Raw genomic sequence first — 27,335 nt, 5'->3', positions numbered from 1 at the left:
TACACATGGAAGCCATATTGGCACCAGTCACACCCGCGATCATTACTTGCCGGTATATGTATGAACTTTCCGAAAATAACGCATACACAGAGGTATTTTTATTCGAATAAAGATAACCTTGAAATGACGGGCTAGAGCTATGGTGGTCGAATCGGTTAAGTGCCTTAAAATACGTGACGCGCAGAAAGGCACAGGTTCGAATCCCACTTGGGATATGTTGATAATGACTATTTTCGAATTTTATGTACGCAAGTTTTAATACCAATCGATACTCTTACGGTGAGGAAAAACATCGTGAGGCAACCTGCACATTCAGGAAACTGGATGGTTAACAATGATCGATCCAATACAAGTTAGGTTTACCTGAAAAGGTTGCGGAGGTCAGATGGGCTTCGCTTCGTGTAAAAACCTGACTCACCCAATCTAGGGCCATAACAAAATGAAAAGTCAAATCATGGTCAAGACAAAGAGCGTACCTCCTCATAGTGGCAACCGGGACTAAAAGCCAGGAGGAAAAATAACTTGAAAACCTTAAACTTCATATTTGATCCTACATATGGGAAAAATACCCTTAAAAAAGTGTCTGATTTGAGCTCTCCATAATTTTTGCTTTCACCCTTTCATGGCATTTGAAAATCAATTAATAAGGCTAACAGGGTCGCGTTAATAGGTTTAAAAATAATTGTTTTACGGACGATTTGGTTCGGAATTCTAATTGGAATGAAGAAGGCGAAAACTATATACCTACATACCTCCTGTATATCCTAATAATTTCGAACTATTTAGGTATCATAAATATTATTAAAATAGCGTTTGTGAACTTAAATCATATCGCTCACTGTTTAAGAACCTTAATGCTTTAAAAATAATGTAGAATGCCACATTACCATAAAAAATTAAATAGTAATGCGATAAAGCTTTTTATTTGCTCAATATAGCATTAGGTATTTAGAAATGGGAAGGTATTTAGAAATGGGAAGGTATTTACAAGTAGGAAGGCTTGCGGCTAGCTTATCTCCCTAGATTTTTTCTTAACCCACAAACATTAAAGACCAAAGAAAGCATTTTGAAAAGAAAATGCTCTTAAACACTTGCAATAAAATTCATTTCTGTTTCAGAAATATCCTCGTTATAATTCTCGCGGTCGGAATTCGTTACATTTCCGTGAAATATGTTTGGAATGCGGTGGTCGTACGAAATGCAGCCATTTCTCAGTGCACGGGAATGCATTGCGGTTTTCGTTGGTACTTACACATGTGCTACGGTTAACTAATAAATTATAAAGTACATTTTTATTGATATTTATCTTAAAATAAATTGATGATATGAAGTTAGCAAACGGCAAAGGCAATCTTACTTAAATTTATAAGTTTTAAAAACTTCTTTTACTCCAATTAATAGTTTCTTTATTTTAGGTAGTCTCTGCCTACCCCTCCGGGAAAGAGGCGTGATTTTATGAATGTATGTAATAGTTTCTGATTTGCACCCTCAGTCGCTGTGTGTGCACGCTCAGTCGCAAAATAAATGTTTATTTTACCGTTTTGCAAGGGCTGCTGCGTTTTCAGTTTTAAGACCATTTTAGTTAGAAATTATTTTAGTTGACATTGTCGTAGATCAATTAAATTGTAAACAAATGAGATTTGAGCCTGATAGTTCCAAAAGAAACTCCAGTCAAATTTTACGTCAAATAACGTCTAAATTCCCTTTAAATCAGGAAACCCTCTCTAAGTGCATCCCTTGATTACAAACATGTCTTATTTTTGAATCTCTAGGCCAAGCTGTGCGTTCAAATGTCAGTCTCTTTGATATATTTAGAAGATAAACAAATACAGAAATGTTGGTGCATTTCTGTAAAGTAAATATATAGCAACTATAAAATGACATTTAACAATTCGGGGCGACGTATTGCGGGCGTCGGACTCGCAGCCGAGGGGCCTTATTAAACAAATTTATCACGGAGAAATTGTTAGCATGCCGCTTTTCTGATAAAATGGACCACATTTTTAACAGTTATTTTATAGAAATTCTACTATGAGTAATATTATAAATGCAAACGTTTGTAAGGATTTGTGCATGTCACTCTTTCACACTAAATCTATAGAACGGATTTTCAATTCACTCTGAAGTAATGTAGCATTAGAATAACATAATTGGTCAAATTTTATAGTAATTTAAGGCAGACGAAGTTAAGATGAAGAAAGCTAGTTATTATAAAGTTTTGAAATATAAGTTACAGAATGATACAAAGATAAAGTTTTCATTTTAGTGATAGTAATACTCCATATTAATAATCTCAACTCTACCTATCTATCTCATACATACACATATATATAATCACGTCATTACCGTTTACGGGATAGATAGAGCCAAAATCCCCCAAAGACTGAAAAGCCACGTTCAGCTGTATGGCTTAATGTTGGAACTGAGAGTAAAATAATGATAGTTTACTCGCCTTTTACGGTTTCCATGGGAAAGAGTGGGAGTGGTCCTATTTTAATGTGCCAGAAACAGTGACGTATAAAAATAAAAGCAAATAAAATACGGCAAAATGCGGCAAACATCGGTGACAGGTAGCACAGAGAGAGTAGGAATGGTAAAAGCGAAGAAATCTGCCAAGATCCAGTTTTTAAAGTAGTGCAGCCGCATTCGCATGTCATTGTGTTCGGGAAATGTATTAAACGTATAAGATTTCCTAGGTGAGGCCGACATCTGATGCGCTTATGTGAGTTATTATGCTTTTTATTTATTGTTACTATTTATTTATTTATTTAAACTTTATGCACGTAAAATGTATGTACAACAGGTGGAATTAAAGCCACGAGAAAGTGTTTGGTTAAAATAGAAGACCCACGACTAATTTTCTTTCTTTATCGGGTAATCTATTATTGAGTAGGTACGTAAAATTATTACATTTGAAACATTGATATTTTTATACACTTGGTACTCACACTTTCATTTACCTATTGTAGATAAGAAAAAACTTAGTAATTATCACTAATTAAAGCTGCTATAGACTAAAAAACAATATTGCATAAGACATCGCGGATGCTCGTCTGAAAAATGCAAGTAATAAGAGTGGTTGATTCGCGGGCACGTACCTTGTTACTGCTTGCTACAGCAGGAACTGGCTATGTATAATATTATATTATATTATATTATCTTAGCTACGTTTGCTACTACAGATATATCGAGTTCTGTATACATTGGCGACAAAAAGGCTGATGTGAAAGTAAATTGCTTCTCGATTTTTAGGAAATGTGTAGGTAATTGGTAAAAGGTTGATTTCATTACCTACCTATTTTTTGGCAAGTTTTGCTATTGTAAATATAAGTAAACTTAATCTGGTGTTTATAGATATATACGAGTATATATATCATATCCTTTCGCGGTAGGTTAAATTTACTTACTTAATTTTACATATATGCGACATAAGATAATAAGACTACGGTGTCTATTAGTATAACAGTATCAGTAAAGTGGAGCAACATAACACAAGAAATCAAATACACAAATAACTTCAAAATTATTATTATTTACCAGGAAATCGAACTCAGTACGAGACAATACAATACTACACATAAAACTGAATACTATTCGCATGCCACAGATATCAGATAATAAAATAAGACTGTAGAGGAGAAGGTAGAAGTGTAACTAATGAATGTGAGGTCACTATACCTACCGCTTTAATTTGGCATTCTTTTACGAAGACACATACGAGTATTATAACATTTTTTTCTAGTTATTTATTTATTATTTCTCTCTCTTTCTCTTTCTATTTCTCTCATCTTGACGTGTTCCCATTACCACCCTCCGCCAGATGATACGGGCACTGGGGTCCGCTTACTCAATAAAGTACTTCTATTGCCTTATATTATTCCAATTTCTATGGTGAAACATTACAGGGAGACGACATTGTTCACAGGACTTTATCGTATCGAAATACAGGCTCTATTCAAAGAAATTAAATGTTTGAATTGTCGCGCTAGTGTGCTGCCCCCGACGTCTGTCGGCTGTCGTTGAGAGCATTCATTATTGACAATTTGAATAGGAGAAAAATGTCAAACCCGTGTTGTACGCGAAGTAAATATTTGATGAGAATAGAGGCTAAACCCTTTTGCGGCGCAGGTGAAAAACCTTTGGTAGGTTAAATTCGCTATGTGAGATTTTTGCATGACAAAATGAAACATAAAATAATTGGATTAGGAGTTTTTATATCTCCTTATCCAATTATTTTATGCTCACGGAATCCAAAACCAAAATTATAGTTACTGCTGGTTTCCATGGTAATTTACTTACATGTTATTAAAATGATAGCGCAACTGACTGAAATTTGATCGCGTTTGACCTCAATCTGCCCTTTAGGCAAAATGAGGTCTTGACGCTCGCAATTTGAAATAATTTAATTGACAAGTGCACATTAATGCTAATACAGTGTTCACCTTTTGCCTATAGCGCTCACTAAATAGATATGTAAAGCCTTGAAAATCCTTAATGTAGGCATCGGGGAACTCCTACGCAGTTCTACCGTCTAAATAATATTGAATCAATTACATTTTCCCAGGTGTACCCGGTCTGCATTAGCAAACATAGCTTCCCTTCTAAACACGGAGCAACTTGTCACACCCGTTGTACTCCACTTGACAAGGGTCATGCGAGCCAGACGCGGATTATTACTCAGCCAGCTAAGGGATACCTACAAAAGTTTGTCCGCCTGTTATTTATAGGCACTATATCTATTAGTCGTATAATAAAAGAGTCATGGTTTCCACATTTCATTGAGAATTCGTAATAACACATTTAAACACCTACTTATGTGCATAGTTTTACGATGCGTACTCAAAATTTATTTGTTTATGTAGATACAAAGGACAGGAATATTAACAGTCACATAAAGTCAAATAAAAATGAAGGAAACTACTTATATTATTCTACATGACTTGTAGAAGACATGACAATTTTTTTATTGCACCATAAGAAAAAGAAAAAAGAAAAAAACACAGGTAATGAGGAATACTTATTTCAATAAAAAAATTGTTATTCGATTTTGAAATTGCTGTACACAGTTTCACTAGACTTATTTTTCGATAAAAAACATCAATTCTCAAAAAGATACTCGTATCAATTCGGCAATGCATTTCGTGGAACATAAATCAACTCAATTTTCCAATCCCAAATATTCATTTAGATCTGTGACAGCGTAAACACCGCGTTTGATATCCGAATACCTATTTGAGTGTAATATCAATAATCTTCAAGTATCAGCACAAACATTCCATTTGAGAATGAATTCCTCCATTTTACTAAGACCTCTCGCCCGTCTCGGTGTTCATTTAAATTTTTGGTTTGGGAGAATCTGGAAGTAATGTTGGAGGTCTTATATTCTGGTTGGTGGATTCTCTAGCCCTGAAATGGGTTAATCGCCGGAGTTGTCGGAGGCATCTGCACCTGACGGCCTGAATTACAGTATTACGCTATAATAGTTGCAATAAAAAGCGGTGATAATTTGTGAAGCTCCAGCGAAAATAGTGACCACTGTAGAATGTTTTGTTGAAGGCTATCCAACTAACGAAAACTATGTTAGCTACCAGATAAGCTAACGATAGTCTATTTTCCTAGCTTTTTCACTTTTTCAACCCCGATTGAATTCTCAGTACTTACTTTTTAAGTTTTAGTTATTAAAAAGCTTACCAATAACCCTAACGCTATGTTGTTACATAGGTTCATTAGTTACCTACTAAACAAGCTGTGAAATGATGAAATAGGTAGTGTTCGCAATTTGTCTTTGTCTTCATTTAATTTTTTTTATTATATAAAAAAAATCATATTTAATTAATACAATATGTCGATCTTAAACACGTTACAAATATAAACTGTTGGTTTATTAGTTTCGGTGTCAACAGTTCCAACTACAGTATAACTATTATAACGCCGATCTTTTGCTTAAACTCAGCCAAGAAGTCGTTTATATTATTTCACAAAAGCTAAAGTACAGTACAACTCAGCGTGTTTATGATATTTTTCCGACGTGGGCACAATTTATTTCGCTAGTTCTTTTAGGTAAGTACATAGAGGAGATAAAACAGTCCTTTGAGCATTGTACTTTAAGAGTGACACAGGAAGGTTCGTATAAACCATTATATGTTTAGGTGAAGTTCGTTGACTTGCCACTCAGGCTTATGCCTTAGTGGCTGTAAATCAACACCATAAGACAAAGCCAATCATCACAAGAGAAGAAGGCACGGTTCGCTTTAAGATTCATTTATAAGGCACAGGTGGCTACTCCATCACCTTTATAAGAAACCCAACTTCAGTTGATTGACAAAAGACGCTACTGGGCAAACTAGTCCATACTTTTTTTTTCATACCAGGCTGGCATGGAACTTAAATGCGGTGATAATTATGTTACGGACAATACACAAATACTAATACCTGCGGCTCCGCTGGCGTACAGCGAAAATTTCCGTTAATTCCCATTCACACTGAAATTTTGGGAAATCCTCTCTTAGTGCATATCTAGACCCAGCGGTTTGGGCTGTGCGTTGATATGAGTCAGTCATTAAATAACGGAAGAGTTTAATATAAAGATTGTTACTGACCCTCTCTTGGATTATGGTCTCAGATGGTTCTCGGGGGACAAATGCCAGGAGGAATACATACCTAATAGGTAGATTAAGATTTTAATATAGCAATTAAGTTTGGTAAAACTGATGAACAAAATAATGAAGGTCGAGTTCAAAGCCGCTTTTAACGTTAAAATTTATAATTACCTTTGTAAGTCTTCAAGTTGTTTCATCCTACCTAATAATTTGTAATAGCAAATTTCAATGGATTCGGCATCAGTTTGCTATCTTTCTAAAATAGAATGTTACTTACATTCTATTAATTTTACTACTACTCATCCTAACTTGGTTTTACACAAAAAAAACACCTTAAAGCAGAATATTTTTGATACGATGCGATGCGTTCAGGTATGTGAAGTAGGAAGTTAAAATGAAACTTATTACATTTTTGTTACAAAAAAGATAAGTTTCACAAAATCACGCCTTCTTCCTAGAAAAAGAGACTTCACTTATCACAATGCCTGTCTGTTCTTTATTTTTATCTACATAAGAATATAAGTTTACACCTCAAAAAAACTTCAAACAGGCATGTAACAAAACCGCCGAGAAGTTTGTTTACGGTGAGACCGACAAAACATCAATTAACGTGTACAATAGAGGTAAGATAAGAGCATAGCCGTAGGATATTGTTCACATTTCACGTGTAACGCGCCTTATTACAAGGGCATGTACACATGTTACCTCTGTTATGGGCTGTTCCGATCTTTACTAACCACTAGATAGACCCCGAGGGACTTACTGTTTATACACACAAAGTCATTTATCACTTACGAGGTTATCTCTTAAACAATACCTTACTAGAATACGCCCGCAGCTCCCGTTAATATTGCCGTTCCCAAAATAAAACCACATAGGTAAGGAAGTTTCTACATCTAGCGGTTTGGGATGTAGTCACTCCGTCACTCGGTAACGAAAGAGTTTTGTATGTATGCTAATTAATATTATTAATGGGAAAGTAAGTTTGGTTGTTTGTTTTTGTCTTCATGCATTATATAATGAAGCAATCTTCTTGAAATTTCGCACAAAGATAAGAATGATTAAGAGTCTGGAGAAGGACAAAAGGTACCTTTCATCCCGGTAAATAATAAATATTTTGTAATTCCTTATGTAATCAGAAACATATAAAAAAATTGAGGCTCATTTTAAATCCATGTCGTCGCTAATTAAGTTTACTGCGCTAAAGATTATTACAGCTTTAAATGTGATTTTATTATTTTAGAGGCAATACATTTCTTTTTAAATTAGTAATCTCTAAAAATTAAAACCTAGTGGTAGAAATCTAATTGAAGTTTCTCTGCAAACAAAATTACCAACAAAAATATTATCTTTTCATAATATTAATGTAAGGAGATTATCCAAGTTATTCTCTTGTATCGTAACGAGACCAACTTACTAAAACGTGACTAGAATACTTAAATTCTAGCTTCATTTGTTAGTGATAATAAGTAGTAGCTTACGCAGTTATTAACAACTCCAATGGAAAACATAAATTTAGTGTTGGAATTATCATCGTTCTAAGGCACAAGTTGGTAATATATGATCTCAGTATATCAAGAAGTAAAATAAACTATTTAATTATAAAGCAAACTGCTAATATCATAAAGGATTAGTATAGAATTGATAAACATTATATGAGCTCCGCTTTTTTCCCGGATGAGTAGGCAGACTCTGAATATTTCCACTGATGGAATGGAATTAACTTTGTAAATATTCAAATGGAAAAAAAATCCATATTGTTATCAATGCCTTATTGTAGTTACTGCTAGTTTTTAGTGTACATATTATTATCACTGCCTTTCCTTTGTAAGCAATATTATTTTAAACAAGCTAACTCAAAATGACACAAGATTATCAACACCAGAATGTCCTCGGTTTGATCAAAGTACATACGTTTTTGGAGTTCTCTTGAACTTTTTTATTTACACTCGCCTTATTTATTTGCTTTTTCGCCCTCAAAGAAAGTTAAATATTATTAATACTTATTCATAAATAGTCAGATCCAGTTTTTACAGCATTTCCCTTTCTTCACAACGGAACAAACTTCTGAAACCTCTCACATAAGACGACTCCAGTCGGTCTCGTCACGAACTAAGTCTTCAAGTGTAAACACACCCTATTAAGTAAATACTGAAATGTGTGCTCACAACAAGTGCCCCGGCGCCGGCAGCCAGCTGAGATTTTGTGCACGACAAATTATATTGCAAATAGAACTGCGTACATGACGTTTCAAAATAAGAACACATTTTATTTTAAAACTTCACTGGCTGGTTTATATTTAAATAAAAAATAGAGAAATGAAGCCGTCCTGTCGTTGGTGTAGTTTCAGATATAATACAGTGCTCTATGGTTAGGACCACGCACAAGTACTTAAGGTGTATCTAACTTAAAAAGACTATGAAATGTTATGACAATAAAAATACAATAAGCAAATATGAAATACATATAAAACTAATTTACATGCCTGGTAATGGAAGGATTTTTTTTCTATTCCAATGAAATAGCTAGAATAAATAAATAATACCACACGCTACAATAATATATCAGTAAATCAACACAAGCTACGTTCGTAACAGTTTCAAATGTTTGTTCAAAACTGAATGCAAAATCTTCTTACCATATTTAATTCAAAGTATATTCAACAATGCTGAACATGACGTTTTGAAATGTTTGGGTGTTCAAACCTGCTGAAAGCTACAGCTAGCTGAATGCAGAGTTTTGGGATATAGAGCTCGTTGTACTATACGGATACTTTACGTACCGGCAATATACTCGCCAGGGTCTATAGCTCAATTATCCGAAATATAATATAGATTGGGAAAGAAAATCGTCAATTACTAAATTATTATATCAGGCTTTTAGCTGTGCTTTTGTAGCTCCACTTTTTAAGCTTATGGTCGTGTACAAACATTTCATGGAGTTCTTAATCAATGGAATCTCTCTTAACTATGTTTTGATGGTTTAAATTAATTACTAAATTTTTCAAGATACTCGTAGATTCACTTGATCGTACCATTAAAACTGATTCACTGTACTAAATGAAAATAAATAAATAAAAATTAACTTAAAAATATGGAATGTACTTACTTTTATTATTTTGGGACAAACGAATCCAATTACTTCATACCTATCAATGTTTTATGTTATAGCTTTAAAAACTTGAGAATAAAAGAGTTTCTCCTCCAAGCTTTGCAAAAAATTGATATTCGAATAATATTTCTTTGATACCAATTTCTGAAAATGAAAATTATGAAAAGGATCCCTTATAAATACCATTTACAATTTTATCTTCAATGGTCTTATAAGAAATTTGAAAGGGACCAATTGGAATCATATCACGAGTCAAAAGCACCTATTTAGATTTTAAACGTACCTCCTGTCACGTTTCGCGCCTAAAGTGGCAGCCATCTTGCGACCGCCATCTTGAAACGTGACACTTGACGAGTGACGGGTTGGTACCTCTTCCCTATTTAAATTCGCCCTCTTTTATACGCGAGCTATTTCAATTTAACAAACAGGATCTAATTTATTGGAGAGCCTATTGTTGGAGCATTGTAATGAAAGAAAGCGTCTGTTTTTATAAACTTAATGAGGGAACCGACTGGAGGTTTAAAAGTTCAGTTTTGACTTAATATTCTCACGGATACCTACAAAAGCGGAACTTTGTACAATTATATTTGTTTAAAAATATAGTGACATCGAACCTACCAAACTATTTAAACTTGACATCTATAGGTAAAAGCATGAAATATGACCAGCATATAAGTAAATATTAAACATTATGTCTCACCATACCAGTACAATTACTATTGGCTCTGTCTTCCCCGTAAGGGATAACACGTGATAGATTTATGTGTCATTGGACCCGAAAGTTCATAAAGATCAAGTAACCCTCACAAAATGTTATATTTCTTTATCAGGAAAACGAGATACGTACAATGGAACTCACACATCAGTGGCACTCATGGCGCCTGTCACTGAAAAAGGCGAAAGGATAATAAATTCTCGCTCAGGACGTTGAGCTATATTATAAGATCGTAAGGTAAGATTATTTACTTTGGCTCGACCTTTTTATGTTAATAGTCTTTTGCAAAGAATTTCCTCTAACACTTTTTTTTCAAGGTTTTTGACTCAATGCCAACCTTGTTTGTGTTGTTTGTTATGATCACTTAAATTAATAAAAATTATTAATAATAATTATTATTAATTTAAGTGATCATAACAACATAAAATAATCACTGTTTGGTTAACTAAACTTTATGACATTTAATTTTGATAGCAAATAAAGTGAACAAGTGAAGAAGGCGGATAAAAAAGCGGACACCAAGCACTGAAAAATTACGACTTATGTGCAACTAGAAACGCGTAAACCTGTTCTAGTGCATGACCATACAAGACACCTTCAACCTACATGTCAAATTTCAAGTTTCGAGACCCAGCGGTTTGAGCTATGCGTTATCAATCAATCTCTCAGTGTATATATTTAGATAAATTCATAATATCTTTACTTTTAAAAGTACCGTCCAAGAACTCTAAGAAACCTTTATTAAATTCCGTATGTGAGGAAAGCAAAGTTGAAATCCTGGAGGCGGCACTTCAAAGAGGTAACTTGTAAAGTAGGTGACCTCACCGAATTGGCAACTTACAAGACTTCAGAAGTGGAATAGTATGACGTCACTTCTTGCAGTTTGAGAGGTAATTCTGTGTTTGAAACCTGAGGGTTACGCAAATAAATTAACAATATTTTTAGTGAAAGTGTTAGTCACACACCAATGAAATTACTATACTCGTACTTCAGTATCGTGCACTTGGTATCTCATAACACAAGTCGAGTTAGCCTCAAAGTAAGTTCGACTTTGAGGCTAACTCGACTGCGACTGCAACATTTGTCCCGGAGAGATAAAATATATTATTATTATATAATACGATATAATTTACATAATATTTTTATGAAATATAAGATTAAAGCTACTTTATTAAATTTTGAATCTCTAATTGTATTTTGACTGACTATTAATATTCTAATGATGAGTAATTCATACTGACTTTTAATCCGATACATACTCAAATTGATTAACGATGACTTATTGTTTAAATTCCCAATGAATTATGCGTACAAGTCAAATTACATCCAATAATGAATGTAATCACTAAGAAGTACTTCCTCCCTTAAACTTTAGAGACCCTCATCAATTTTCTTGTATCCAAATCTGACAAAGGAATTTGAACTGTTATATACTTATACAAGTATCAATGTGACAACTTTAAACCAAATGACTATGAAAAAGAATGATTTTGTTGTTTAAATTTTAAACGAATTTCGTTTAAAATTTAAACAACAAAATCATTCTTTACAGTAGTAATTTTTAAAATAATAACTTATTTTATAAACTTTTCATCATCAGATTTGGTACAAATTCCCATTAACGTATATTTATCGTATCCAATACCGTAATATTTATCCCTCCTTAGCACCAGTTATACTACGCCTCTTCACACAACAGTTAGATTTCTTCTTTTGAAAATTTTATTTCCCATTATTTATTCAGCCATAAGAAAATATTTAGAAATTCTCACCTGACCAAACGGTCGGCTACAGCATATAATTAATTTATTTCCTAATAAGCACTCAATTTGTACTCATGCCAATTACGCACATTGGTCTTAGGGTATTATCATCAGATAGTTCGGAGGGTAAAAGGATAATTGGTAGGCATTAACTCTCCTCTGGCTCGGACGTTGACTTATGGAGGCAAGTTCGGATTAGCACCGATCCGCTGAGTCATCAGAACGCCTTTTTGCGAATTGTTTTTGGGAACATTTCACAGACACCTTTATCCAATAGATATGTAGTGAACTGCTTAATATAATATTAGATTTTTCTTTAAGATGATGAATTAACAATCCTATTCTTTTCCTAAATCTCAGTTTCATCATGAAGGTGAACGTGTCTTTCGAGTCTACCACATAGATAGTTCTGGCATAAGTGATAACGATTTTATATATACCTATCTAAATAATTCTGAAAGAACGTATACTGTAGGTAAACGTTCAATGACGTCCTAAACTAGAATAAAATGTGTGATAGAAGTTCAAGCAAGATAAGTTCTTTGAATAGCTCCGCCACAACTCGAACACTTTATTTTCTCAACGAACAAACTTACAGCGACGAAAGTAAAGCTAACAGAGTGACACCAAACGTACGTGCTTATCCCAAAGCCTGAACTTGAACCGTAAGAAAACTCGTAAAAAGTACTATAGTGTTTATTTCTTTGATGATACCCACGTGGAAATCAAGACGCGCGCTGTAATTCTGCCGTTTGGTTTTATGACCCGTATTTCCTGGAACCTCTACCTTTTCTGAATATATCACCGCTTTTGTTGTCATATTTTGATAATTTACTCATTTCTTGGTATGAAAATAAAGAACGCATCAATTTGAAAGAAAACCAAAAAATTTCTTACGAGCGATATATAAATATAAAATGCCCATATAAAGATTTTTTATTACAAACATCTATCTCCAAGTAAATAATGGGAACCTTTTAGCTCACGAAACTTTCCACATTGTTATAGTAAAAATAAACTGCTATTCATAATAAAAAGTTTTCTCAATATGATGGACCTTGGGTTTCTACCATAACGATGGCCACAAAATGGCTAAATGCCCGTACTTGTGATAAAGGCCGACATACATTATACTGTTATGATTTGTGTGCTGAGTTTGGGGTAGAACAGCGATCCCTTTTTGTGCAGAAGTTGCTCATTACTGACGACAGTGTCTGTTTCTTACGTGGGCGGAGATACTGCCTTTGTAACAAACTTATGCAATATTAAGGACGGTTAATTGAAATTGTTATAGGTTTAGCAACAATATCATGTTACAAACTATTGCTCGCGAGAACGTCCGCATTTTATGTAATAATCCCGTTAGCTTTAATTTCCATGTAATTTTGGAAATCTACGACTATCTTTGTAAGTATAAAATTACGGGTATGTTTATAGTTATTTTAATTGCTTGTTCTTCTTTACTTAGTGTAATGAAACATGTTACAAACTTTAAAAGCTCCACTGGTATAAATAAAGGCCTATTTTTACGTAGATTTGTTCACTCTCCAACTGTCCTTAAGAATTTGCATTTTTTTTCGTCAAAAAGGCAAAAATCTGTTAGGATCTATATAACTAAGTCCTAAGTGAACCACTTAGGTCATGGTTATACAATTTGGCTGGTTTCTCCATCATTTTTCCTTCACCGTCTTCTTTACTTCGTTCCGATATATACACATTATATCTTCATTCCTACTTAACGGTATCGATTGACACATGGTTCGATGAAAATGTTTATCTGAATGGATAAATGATGAAAATTACATTCAAGATGTTGTTTATACATGTCAGTAAATATAAACAAACAAAAGCTTTCAAGATTCACATACTTATACATACAAGGGCAAGTCCTTTTAAGATTACGCAAATGTGAGCTCCATTCAAATCTACATAGCAAAAGTTTATAGTCCGGAACCTTTCGAATCCAAAGGGACACATTAGTTGAAGTGGTATGGTGTCATCGCCTCGCGTACTTTAATCCATCGAGGTTTCTATACTCTTTAGACTTCCAAAAGCAATAGACCTGGGCACTTTTACTGATAAGGCCATCCAAATCTCTTGTGTAACATATATACATACAATCACGTCTTTATCTCTTACGGGGTAGACAGACCCAATAGTCTCGCAGACTGAAAGGTTACATTGAGCTTGATGGCTTGTGAATGTTGAAATGATGAAACTGAGATTCTAATAGGTTGCTAGTCCATCGCATAAAAGAAGAATCCATATCCCTTTTACGACATCCATGGGAAAGTGGGGGAGTAGTCTTAACCTTAGTCTTAGACTTATATACGTACCGGGTACCACAACGTTATCTCATATCTCTTGTATAATGTTATAGGAAATTTATGAAATCCGTTCTTAAACACAGTTCCTGAAATCGCCCGGAAATGTGTGAAAAATAAATTATATTCGACACATATTAGAATATATTCGAAACATGTTGTGGATGAGTTTCTGTCAGTATTTATGAAGCTTGTCGCTGATTATTAACGTCGTCGTGAGTGTTAGTCGTAAGACAGATGAAAGTCTTTGTGTTATGTTTTTCAAATTTTTACTTCCACATTTTTCGATAGTTCGCAGATAAAGACAAGGGCCATTCTTAGTTCATCCTTGAAAATAGGCGAACACGAAGCAAATTCCCATCAAAATTTGATCAGATTTGTCATAATTTTACAAAACCTATTGTTGCTTACATTTTATTTTTCGAATACTCTTTTTATGGCATGTCATGAATGTCAAAGTGAAATTAAGTGAGTACATTGCCAAACGATAAAATAATTATTAATAATTTACTATATCTAATAGGTCACACCTTGATAAACTGTAATTATCAGTGGCTCGATGCAGAAATACAAGTAGGTATCTACATTATTATTTTGCGAGAAACTCGGGATTAACAATGTTGATAGAAGGAAGTAGACAATATGCATCAGAAACATATTGTAACCAACCGCACTGTATACCCTAATAACATTATTACTTACTTATTATATCTTTGTTCTTAAATAAGTATTTGTTGTAATTCATGATTAAACATTACACCTCATATAATTTCTGGTTGCTATTTTCTAAAGCCTTCCTTGCTAAAAATTTTTTAGGCCCACCTTACATTGTAGCTCCACGGCTCAATTTACTTTTTAATTAATAGAAAGAATTTATTAAAAATTTAAACTTACTGAGAAAAGATAACCACGCGGCGTCAATCCTCACTCGACAATGACCACATTCATATATACCATCGCACAGACGTAGTAAGTGTGTAAGCACATGTAGAGGCGTGTCGCCGGCCACGCAAACAGCTGATCCGCGATTTAACCCGTCCGCGGAGAAAAAACAACAACGATACAGCACAGCACCGAAAGGTTGACGCGAGAGATGTAACTGTTAACCCTTAGGTGGTCAACACATGTGATTTCCCGCGGATTCGGCGGCATCGCGCGGGTAAACGGGCGGACGTACCGCTCTCGCCGCCGCACTAATCAGTAATCGTTGCCGGGGAGGCTGCGTCTCACTCGCCCTCACTCCCCCCCTCCCCCCTCTGTCCGCACCCCCCACTCCGCGTAGTAAAATGGAGTAGACGCTGAATTGGGCAGAAAAGGTTTACAGATTTAAGGTTTTGTTCCCCGATTCAATGTGATCGGGAATATGTATTGATCTCATTAGTCGCTAATTTCAATTACTTCATTTAAGACGTAATCGATATTTTCATTAATGATTTCGGTCCATGACATAGTCATAGTCAGATGCCTACTTAATCTTAAATTTTTGTAGAAGCTCTACGCATCACAGCTTTCAGCCGTAGCTTATTTGCCTTGTCGTAGAGGCTCTACGACGTCATTCAATGAAGAATCAGAAGCTTGTTTTCCAAAGATTTCCACTGAATCTAAATGTACTTGCTTCAAATAATCTTAAAGAGATTTTAATTAATTTATTATGTACTGTAATTTTCCTCTTTTTTGTTTCGAATTTCCTCATAAATTCGCTTTAAACATATCGCTTTTGAACATTTCTGTTTACAATGATGAGTACAAAATATAAGAGTAAAAAGTAATAGTTTAAACTTTTAGTTTGTTATAGAAATTTTAAAAATATTTCGTAGAGCTTCTTTGAGGGTCTGCGCCAATCGTAGTGATGCCGTGTCAAGTGTTTTCTTCCGTTATTAGCATGAAGTAAAACGAACTTTATGGAATTGGTAAGTCCCAGACAAATGTCTATTTATAAAAGTAGATATATATTGTTAAATATAGTACTGTTGAATTAGTAGCACAAAACTAAGCCCGTTAATCGGGTCCACAACTCAATCTGAGTAATTTGTTGCGTATTTATTTATTTTATTTATTGAAGTCTCGAAGTTACAGGCTAGCTCAATTATTGGAATGTCCCGTCTTTATTTTTTACAAAGTACAATATTAAGTATACCACAAAGTCTACTTTACCATACTTCATGGCGTTTATTTTGTAACCAAATTTCAGAGGTGACACACTTTCATTAAATATTCACTCGTGGATGTAAATTAGTGGATTCTCCGAGATAAGTCTCAGGAGGCGATAACACCCGAATTATACCGACACTTGCCGAATTAACGCCTCTTGGGTAATACACTTTCGGATAATTATGTGGATTGAATAATCCATTCGGTAAAAGCTATAGAATAATCATATAGGTACCCTAAATCATCATCTCATCACACCTTATCTCTTTAAAGAGAAGCCTAATTCTTCACGATGTTTTCCCTCACCACAAAAGCTTCGAGCAGACTAAACACAACTCAGAAAGTTATTGGATTGTAATTTGTTTTAAACGAAAGAAAGAAATATAATTTATTGTGACTGATGTCACATCATCATCATAGGTACACAAAAAAGTAACAACAATATGTGAATGCCATAAAACTCCCGTTTTGTGTGTTTAATAAATAGATAAATAGAACAGAGTCACTGATACATTGCCATGGTAAAATTTGAAACTGCATGTAAGAGTTTATGTTTTGAATATGATGTAAAATTATGTACCTCTTTAAATTCACTTATATTGTGACCAAAAACCCCTTCTTAACATGAGAGTGGCAGTACTGTTTAGTACCTACTTATTACTTCCATCCCATGAATTTCCAATCTCCATGTTTGCCATTACTTCAGCGGACAATATATGATGGCAGCCTTCAAAATAAGAACAAAAACAGAATTTTGAAATGAGAACGTAGCGACTGCAACGCATGCGCGGCGACACCACGTCAAGTGGCGATCTTGACTTGCACATCCCACTTTTCTTTTAAAACTACAGTTTTTAAACCCCCACCAAAAAGAAGGTTGTCATAAGTTTGGCGGATCGGGATTTCAAAAGATGGAGGGGATGAAGGAATGGAGCGATTGTCCATTCTGTGTATACCTATAACTATTTGTAGAGGCACAGACTGTCTGATTTACTTTTAAAGCAATGCACAGTTCTCGCAGGAATTTTAGCAAATCCTCTCATAGTGAGTGATATCGTTTCGTTCATTGCCGTAGCTTGGCTGAACAAAAATACTTATGTATCACAATTTACTGATGCTATCGTTAAAACAGTTACAATTACGGTATTTCATTAGCAAAAATAATTGGACGTCCAATATCACTTAAGTGGAAATAATAAAAATGAAAGGCTCCTTTAGTTTATGGCCCGTAAAACATACCCTACGATACAATCGGTAACATTTCAGAAAGTAAGTAGATGTTATTTTAGGGCATAGGTAGGTCCTTGTTCAAAAGCCTCAGAATCGTCAATTCGCGTCTTGGCGAAAGGCCCGGTTGTATCCAACTCTTACCACGATTGTGGATTATGTAAGGCAGGTAAGTAAGTCAACCTCCGCAACCATTGCAGGGCATAACTTAATACCTTATTCTTAATCGTAGTACATACTATAATAACATTAAGTTAAGTAAATAACATCACAAACATGTCAAGTTTCAATATGAAAGCCATTTGTTTTCGTTAGCTAGCTTTGTTTGTAAACATCCAATAAGACTGCTATCAATCAGAAGTCGAATGATACGAATGTTTCTGAACAACGTTCATAAACAATATTGTTTATTCGTTAATATTAACATTACTTTTACGTTTTTTGGGGACAGATACATAAAATCACGCCGCGTTCCCAGAGGGGTAGACAGAGACGGCATCTCTCCTCTGGTCATGAACACTGCATACTTCTTTTCGCTCATCCACATTTATAATTATCTGCATGCAAACTCATCTGTTTTAGTCTTTTTGAGACTTTATTCTCTTTTATCCTGTACAATTGCGCAGGTAAGTAACCTGTAATAATGATATTTGATGATTAAAATGTTGCACCAAAAGTGAAAATTCTCAGGCAAAAGGATAGAATGAAATAATTTTAGTTCTAATGTAGAATTAAATAATTTTAGTTTTTATGGTGGTGTAAAAGTATAATGAGTATGAAAAATATTTCAGTCAAATCAAGTTATTGGTCATCCCGAAAAGAGAAAATATGCAGCAATGTAGATGGCTCATAGAACCAGCGGTTTGTGACTTGAACCACAGGCTAATCACAGAAGTCTGACTGATTCTGCTGAGACCTAGCTGTGGACATGAGGAACAAACTGTGGAACTTTTAGTAAGTACTGAACATGGACCAGGTCTGTGAAGAGGGATCCAAATATGGCGTACTGGTCCTCTTTCTTCTGTTATCATGGGTCGTCGGGTAGCAGGGAAAGAGAAGTGACATAGCGATTTTCCTTATAATCATATATACCACAAAACCAGTAGGTAATAACTTCCCGTAGGGGTAAGCAATGTCACCCTATTAACTTGCCATGATCTCTGCATACTTACTTCTTTTCATTAAAGCTATGTTAAACTAAATCACTCGTAAACAGATACAACACCATATCCTTTAAAATTCGAACCTTTAATAACGTCGGGAACTGTTCTATATTTCGTTTTCAGAAGGCCAATGTATCAACTTAATATACCTGTCTTTTGTGGCACGACCTTCGCAGTTTCAGAGTATAACAGGCATAAAATGTTTACGAGTAAACGTACGCCTGCAGACATTTTATATCACCTTAGGAACAGTATAGGTTTATTTAGGGTATGAAGATATAAACACTAAAAAAATCAATTTATTTATTTACTTGCTTCATAAATACCTGCTTATTTTTAAATAGACTAAATTAGTTTAAAATAGGTACGTTTTGCAGAGCTCCAGTGTGATGCCCATACTGCACAATTTCAAATCATCAATTTCAATTATTTCATGTCATGTAAGTAGATACCAATTATTATTTTCTTTATGAAAAAAGAGTTATGTAAGTTAATTTGATTTGAATTCACATTTGCAGATTCAGGCAATTGGATATGTACAACACAACCATAACCAATAGGTATAACTTCCCGATCGATCGGAATACAGGAATCGATTCCTGTAAAACTGAACTTTACCCAAGATCGTGGTCACCGGTCGACCGCGGGCTTCTCTCTGGAACGAAGAGTACCTACGCAATTAGGACCGATGGTAACAGTATGATTTTTCAAATTCTAAAGTTATGACTGAAACTTGTAAGTGGCTGTATATTGCACAGCCATTATTGTAAAGTCTTCACCGCTTGGATGTCGTACGCTAGAAAGAAGATGATGATATATACAATTTGGTAAATTACATGTGACAGCTTAAATCTAATATTGATATTCGGAATCTTTAACATTTATGACATAACATTTTTATAAAAAAAATATCGGCATTACTTTAAATAAAAAAAAATCCTTGGCAAAAATAAATGAATGGAAGTCTTCTTCCTTAAGACGCGTATTATTTTTCCTATTAAGGAACAGATGTACGCCCTGATCCCTAGGAGTCCCTGGGACATAATCCATCAAGTCGGCACCCTCGTCCAAAATGATTAGTATAACAAATGATGCGGAAGTACTCCTGTAATGGAATTGTTGGATTCCGGGACTTATCGGGACAATCGTAATATTATTTGGGAGACATAGCTAAAGGTACAATCGATGGTAGATATTGTAAGTAATTTGTCTTGACATTGTCCTTGAAATTCAAAGTATGGACTCATTTATTACTTATAGGTATTTGTCTCTCTTTCATCTCTGCGTGTTCACGGTTGCTCCCTCCACAGAAGTGTTCGGGGCCCGGGGTCCGCCTTCCGACTTTTCTCTCCCCACTTAGTCCGATTTTCAGCGTTCTCGGATTTCAGTCCATTGGCTCGCATGTCATCTTTTGCGACGTCCAGCCAAGATCTTTTCAGTCTGCCCCTTCTACCTGGGCCTAGCGTCATTTTGTCCACTATGTCAAGGACATGAAAGCTTCCGCGGATATAGTATCTAACTAGCTAATCCACTTTCTAGGAATATATGATCACGATTATTGCATTTTTTATTAAATTAAAATACTTGACAAGAATTTATCTCGGCCTTTAAAATTTTATGTAGATTATTTAGAATCGAGATATAAATGTTAAAGGTATGTTAGTTACTACCACATGTTGCGTTAAAAAATATATTAAAATTAATTAATTTGTTAAATTTCATCCCATAATGTTTCATTTACCATTACGAAATGTTTGTTCTATGACTTCTGCTAATGAACATTATTTCATGAAGTTCCATTTTATAAATACTTATTAATATCCCACAACACAAAAAACATCAAATGTTTGAAATTCTGTAGATGTTTGAGATTCTGGAATGCCCAAACAAAACTACACATAGGTACACAAGTCCGCTAGTCCATAAAATAACGTAAACCACACTATATCCGAAAGACGGTTGGTTATTGATTTCAGGTGGATATTTCGGACCGATCTAAAACTGGCCATTGAGGTCAGGTGAAGGCAGAGCGGATGAACGACATAATTTTCAAAGCTAGTACAATATAAAAACGAAACTTTAGAAAAAAGTACATTGATCAAATTAAATATGATGCAACAATAATTAAGCTTCTACCGTTTATTCCGAAAAACGATACGAGCTGTTTTGTATAATTAAAATTCTCATAATACAACGAGCCCCGGGCGCAATGGAGGGCGAGACCAACAATGGTTGCACTTGTAATTGGCTCGACCTAACGCATCTACTGCGCGAGCTAGCAATGATTAAGTACTTACTAGGTATTTTGTTGCTTGTGAGTAATTAATCATATCTACCACTTATAAACCTAATATTTTGTGGCGGCGAGTATCTTTAACCGATTTCCAGCTGATAACACTCCCAAGTTAATTCAACTTTCAAATAAAAAAGACATATTTTCATCCGTTCGGGAGCTAAGATGCCATAGTCAGATACACATAGACAGACAGCCAGATAAGACAAGTCAAACTTTTAAAACCGTGTCGTATTTTTCGTCGGGAATTAAAAAAAAAAGATTATAAACTGGTGCTCTCGGAACTAGGAGCACTTGTCCCGTCTTTAAGAGTTCCCAACATTTCCTATTACCGCAGCACGCCTCCTTCGATTCGCAAAGAACTCCAGTATTTACTTTTCCCAACTTGTGGCGTGTGTTACCTACCTACGTAACTTTGTACAACTAGAACCAAGTTACCCATTCTTGCAATACTTGGCAAGAGAGTTTGAAAAAAGACGCTGACTCGAATTGCTGATGACGTATTAAATTAGTATGCATATAGACAGACCCAATAGTCATAAAGACTCAAAGGTCGCCCTTAGTATTAAATATATCAAATTAGTTCATGATTATTATTCATTTCAGAATGGAGATTCAGAGATGTAACCATAAAGTGTTGAAAGAATACTTAATTATTCAGAATTTAATGGAATTTATTGTTATAAGTAAGTTGGTAGGTCCGTTAAGAAAGTTTTGGAAATGGCATTAGAAATAGTTGAGAAAAATACTGATCGCTAAAAATCGCAAGCGCAAACCTGAGTAAAATACACATAAATCGAAAACACAACTTTTCGAAATCGGTAAATCATTCATGCCGTTCTAATATGAACTTGCAACCGTGGCAATCAGCACGGTTCGTTCGGGAATTGGCCCTTTTGTGTGTTTCCAGCAAATCCCTCGTACGAGCCTAGCTGCAGACTAATTAGGGTTGCCTTTGTGAAAAACACGTAATAGGCTAGGCATTCACCTGGTAATTCGCAACATAGAAGCTGTAGGGTTATGAAGCAGACAACCAGGGTAATGTACCTTTAATACTATTGAAAGAAATAATTACTCACTTTATATTAAGAAACTTATTATGATAGTAGTATACAAAACTGCTGGAAATAATTTCCGTCAAAAAAGGCTGTGCATTTTGGTTATTCATTGGTTGTTTGGTATTTTTAAAATTGTTAACGTATAAAGAGTTCGGTTATGTAATTGTTTTGAATACCTAGGTAAATATTTAATGGTTTCCTCTTTTACGGAAGATGGGACGAAATTCTCTAACTTCACATTTTTTTCTACTAATATATTTTGTCGTAAGAATCTAATATTTTGCAAATAAAGGATCATAAATGTGGATGTGAAATTCCCAGTGGAGACAAGCCCCGACGCACAGTTAGATTTTTTTTAAATTTATGAATCACATTTCTATGAATTTGTCAGCCCTATCTCAGCAGTCTCCTACCACATGTTTATGAATAGGTACCTACTTAGTGCACATTAATTAGAGGTCTGAATGAAAAGAACAACGTTGACACTGCACTGCATCCTTTGATTTGAGACGTGCGCTTTTTATTTTAAAAAGATTGTAGATACTTTTCTTGCGGAATGTTTTTTTTTTTTACATTACAATATGTTACTCATGTATTTGTTACATATTCTTTTGTCTTAGTTTATAGGACGAGAATTATAAAGTAGATCAAATGCAAAGCCATCATAACTATTATGATAAGTTTCCGTATTCGGAAGGTTAAGATTCTCCCGCAAATGTTACTAAGGTCATGTAAGATCATGTAAAAATCTACCAATCTAAATTTGTGGTCACAGGTCTCCAGAAATGACAAAACCGGGACTAACTCCAGGAGGATGATGACGTATATTATTCATTGAGATGCAGAGCCATAAGCCATAGAGCTTCAATCATAAAAACTAAATGTATAGCCAATCTAGATAGCACTACTCTGTAATTTCCTGTACATGACTTCTGGATTGAAGTAGTGTTCCAGTCTGCAGCTGCTGTGGCTGAGAGATTGACAATGCTAATTTGACAACAAAATACATACTATACGTCAGTCATACTCTGTTTGATATTACTAATGCTTATAAAATAGAAATAGTAATCTTAAAAAATTGTGAGAAATAAAATGTAACTGTATTTTTAAAATATTTATTGAAGACTATATTTGGTTAACTGCTGGAATGCAATGTTAAATGCTTAAATTTAATATGTGATCCAGCCATCCATATAGAAATAAAAAATTAAAAATTATACCTTATGTCACATCAAAATTAATTACAATACTGACCTAAATCAAAGTTGTGCAATGTTAATTCATATCAGTTATAAAGGGTCAGTCTTCAAACTTACATAAATCTATTAAAAGCAACATACTTAGAGTAACAGGCATAAAATGGTACATAAAAATTATAAATTCATAATTTTACTTAATACTGAGTTAATCTGATTTTATGTCATAGTGCCAAAAACTGGATTGTGTCTACAGATGCTCGGACCATACTCCATGTATGCTTGTTTTGTATGACACACTTGATAGAACTCTGGTGTAGAACCCAGCATACTTCCTCCAAACCAAACAGCATAGCGCTGCATGTAGTGGGAAATCACCTGCACATCGATAGGTGTTGGTGTTATACGCCCTTCCGATAACATAGTAGACATCTTCAATCTAGCATCTACCGTCCTTTTAATATCTCTTTGTAGTCTTCTCCCAAAGTCACGGAACATTGTAGACCCTCCTGACAAAACAATATTTCCATAAAGCCCTCTTCGCACATCAATTGGGCAAGACTGTATGACCTCATCCACCATTTCATTCAACGGCACAGTAAAATCTGGGTTCGAGAACTCTGGATGAAAGAAAATCTCAGGCCCTAAGAATCTTTCATAGCCAACATCAACTGTGAATGGGTTCTTTGTTATAGCATTTACTCCTGTGTACTTCTTCATCCATTTAGCAGGATCAGAATCATATTTAGCAAACTCTTTAGCAATATCAGGGCAAATGTAACTGTACCTCTCTTTGATTGCCTTTGCAGTTTCCAAACTTTGTTCTGGTGGGATACCAACCTCACGTTCACGAAGCAGGGACTGGATAAATGAAGTGATATTTCTTCCTGCTACGGGAATGTGTTTTATACAAGATCCAATAACATAACCTTCTGCCACTGGCACAATATGGGTTACACCATCTCCGCTGTCCACCACGATGCCTGTAAAAGTACGCTGTGCAGGAGCTCGTGACTTCCACGATGCAGCAAGAGCTAACATAGCTTGCACAGCTATGTACAGACCTGGCACATTAAATGATTCAAACATTATCTCTGCTAAATACTCTCTGTTCTCAGGAGTGTTCAAAGGGGGCTCGGTAAGCAGAAAGTGATGATCTTCAGGCTCGGCCCTCAAATATTTGAAGATACATTGCTCTATGTACCTCTCCATTAAGTCCCAATCTTCCACTAATCCGTGGCGTACGGGATACTTCACAGAATACCCGGTGGCGTCAAATGCTTCATCACCTATAAAGAAGTCTAAATCTTCTACGGCTTTCGTCATACGTCGTGTACTCTGATCGCCTACTTTGGCAGTTTCTTTTATCGCAATGGCTGATGGTATGATGAATTGCGGTTCCTTATTGCCAGCGAACCCCAACTTTGTGTAGCCAGTGCCTACGTCTATAATACAGGCAGGTAAATGATCCATGATTGAACGTAAATAATATTATACCAAAACACACAAAATATTAATAATAATGGTTCAAAAAATTTCTGGGTGCGGTAAAGTAAAACAGTATTTTGACATTTGGTTGGTAAACGTCAAACAGCGAAAGATGATTAATATATACGTTTTGTTTCATCTTCGTGTACCATTTAGTACACAAACTAAACGCTTTCATTTATACACAAATATGGCTATTGAAATAATGGGAATGACTGGGAACGAGGGATTCATTAAATTGTAAACAATTTATTTATAATCAGAGCTCAAAAACGATACTTATTTAGTATTTTAGGTACATACAATGTGCGGAGAAGGCCATATTAGTACGATAATGATAACCGAACGTAATCGACCAAAATGACGCCTTAGCAAGGTAAATTTTGTAGGTAATAGGCTATTTGACAAAGTTCTAAAAACTATCTTAGGGTATTTATTTATTTATAAGGAGCCCTACAAAAATACTTTTCTGCCTTTATTACAGCTATTTTATTAAAAAATCGAAAAAGAAAATGAAATATTCAAATATGCCGCCAAAACGCGACTTTTAGCAATATGGCGGCCATGGCATGCAGTGACGTAAATTTCGTGTAAATATCATACAAAGCTTGTTGGTGTTTCGAATAGTTTTGATTTTCTCTTGTTTTATTTAACTTGTGCCACGTCATATGTGTGAAAATTATTAAAATGAGTCCTTTAAATGTTGTGCAGTGCCTGAATGCACTAATACAACAATAAAATCTCCTACGAAACTGTTTTTTTCTATGCCGATGGATTTGAATATTCGCAAGAAGTGGTTTCAGATCATGATCTAAGATCAGTGGTTACCAAGATATACTTACATTGATGTTTTCACATTCCTCAGTTCGGCAGCATAGAAATCTGGATTGTCTTTGAAGAAGACAATCCAGATTACTTCTTCCAACCATTATTGCGTCCACTTTTGGTAGGTTTCGACTGTCAGCTTTCGCGGAATTGGTTACCATTATTAAATACCTATGTTATCTGAGTAATCCTGAGCGATCAAACACTTATAAAATCTTGAAAAATAATAGCGAACACTAAGGAACGGTACGATTCACAGTCTGTTTATGGATAATAGGCTATTTGACAAAGTTCTAAAAACTATCTTAGGGTATTTATTTGTTGATAAGGAGCCCTACAAAAATACTTTTCTGCCTTTATTATAGCTATTTTATAAAAAAAATCGAAAAAGAAAATGAAACATTCAAATATGCCGCCAAAACGCGACTTTTAGCAATATGGCGGCTATGGCATGCAGTGACGTAAATTTCGTGTAAATATCATACAAAGCTTGTTGGTGTTTCGAAAAGTTTTGATTTTCTCTTATTTTATTTAACTTGTGCCACGTCATATGTGTGAAAATTATTAAAATGAGTTCCTATAAATGTTGTGCAGTGCCTCAATGCACTAATACAACAATAAAATCTCCTACGAAACTGTTTTTTTCTATACCGATGGATTTGAATATTCGCAAGAAGTGGTTTCAGATCATGATCTAAGATCAGTGGTTAACAAGATATACTTACATTGATGTTTTCACATTCTTCAGTTCGGCAGCATAGAAATCTGGATTGTCTTTGAAGAAGACAATCCAGATTTCTTCTTCCAACCATTATTGCGTCCACTTTTGGTAGGTTTCGACTGTCAGCTTTCGCGGAATTGGTTTCCATTATTAAATACCTATGTTATCTGAGTAATCCTGAGCGATCAAACACTTATAAAATCTTGAAAAATAATAGCGAACACTAGGAACGGTTACGGTACGATCCACAGTCTGTTTATGGATAATTGACGTCATAATAGAAATAGCCAATCACGTTCGTTTTTAGTCACGTGACAGCTGCATAAAAAAACCTAATTTTCTGAGACGGATTTTGTTAAAATAATGCAATATTTTTATCTCGCGTTATTACAAATCGCTCTAAAAAAATAATATTAAGACTGATGACATAAAAGAAATGTATATTTTTAATACAGTCAAATAGCCTATTGACGTCATAATAGAAATAGCCATCGTTTTTAGTCACGTGACAGCTGCATATAAAAACCTAATTTTCTGAGACGGATTTTGTTTAAATAATGCAATATTTTTATCTCGCGTTATTACAAATCGCTCCAAAAAAATAATATTAAGACTGATGACATAAAAGAAATGTATATTTTTAATACAGTCAAATAGCCTAAATGTCTTTGAGCCGCCGATTTGAAAACATAGGTAGGTAG

The 27,335-nt window shown here is 34.7% G+C and overlaps 2 protein-coding genes across 2 annotated transcripts in view; both read right to left on the bottom strand.

Moving 5' to 3' along the window:
• Positions 1-15,428, bottom strand: part of LOC106132538 (cell adhesion molecule Dscam2) — a 157,095-nt gene extending 141,667 nt beyond the window's left edge. The window contains exon 1 of the mRNA XM_060949429.1: positions 15,407-15,428. The gene's annotated coding sequence lies outside the window, so the exon portion shown is untranslated. The remainder of the gene's footprint in view (positions 1-15,406) is intronic.
• An 8,077-nt stretch (positions 15,429-23,505) lies between these two features.
• Positions 23,506-25,184, bottom strand: LOC106132594 (actin-related protein 3). Its single transcript, XM_013332043.2, has one exon. It carries the CDS (start codon positions 25,071-25,073, stop codon positions 23,820-23,822), a length of 1,254 nt encoding a protein of 417 aa, XP_013187497.1. The 5' UTR covers positions 25,074-25,184; the 3' UTR covers positions 23,506-23,819.
• Positions 25,185-27,335: the final 2,151 nt, after the last annotated feature.

The sequence above is a fragment of the Amyelois transitella genome, chromosome 19 (assembly GCF_032362555.1).
Source record: "Amyelois transitella isolate CPQ chromosome 19, ilAmyTran1.1, whole genome shotgun sequence".
NCBI classification, from domain to species: domain Eukaryota; kingdom Metazoa; phylum Arthropoda; class Insecta; order Lepidoptera; family Pyralidae; genus Amyelois; species Amyelois transitella.
The sequence above is the reverse complement of the archived record's forward strand: the minus strand, read 5'-3'. Positions and strand labels throughout refer to the sequence as shown.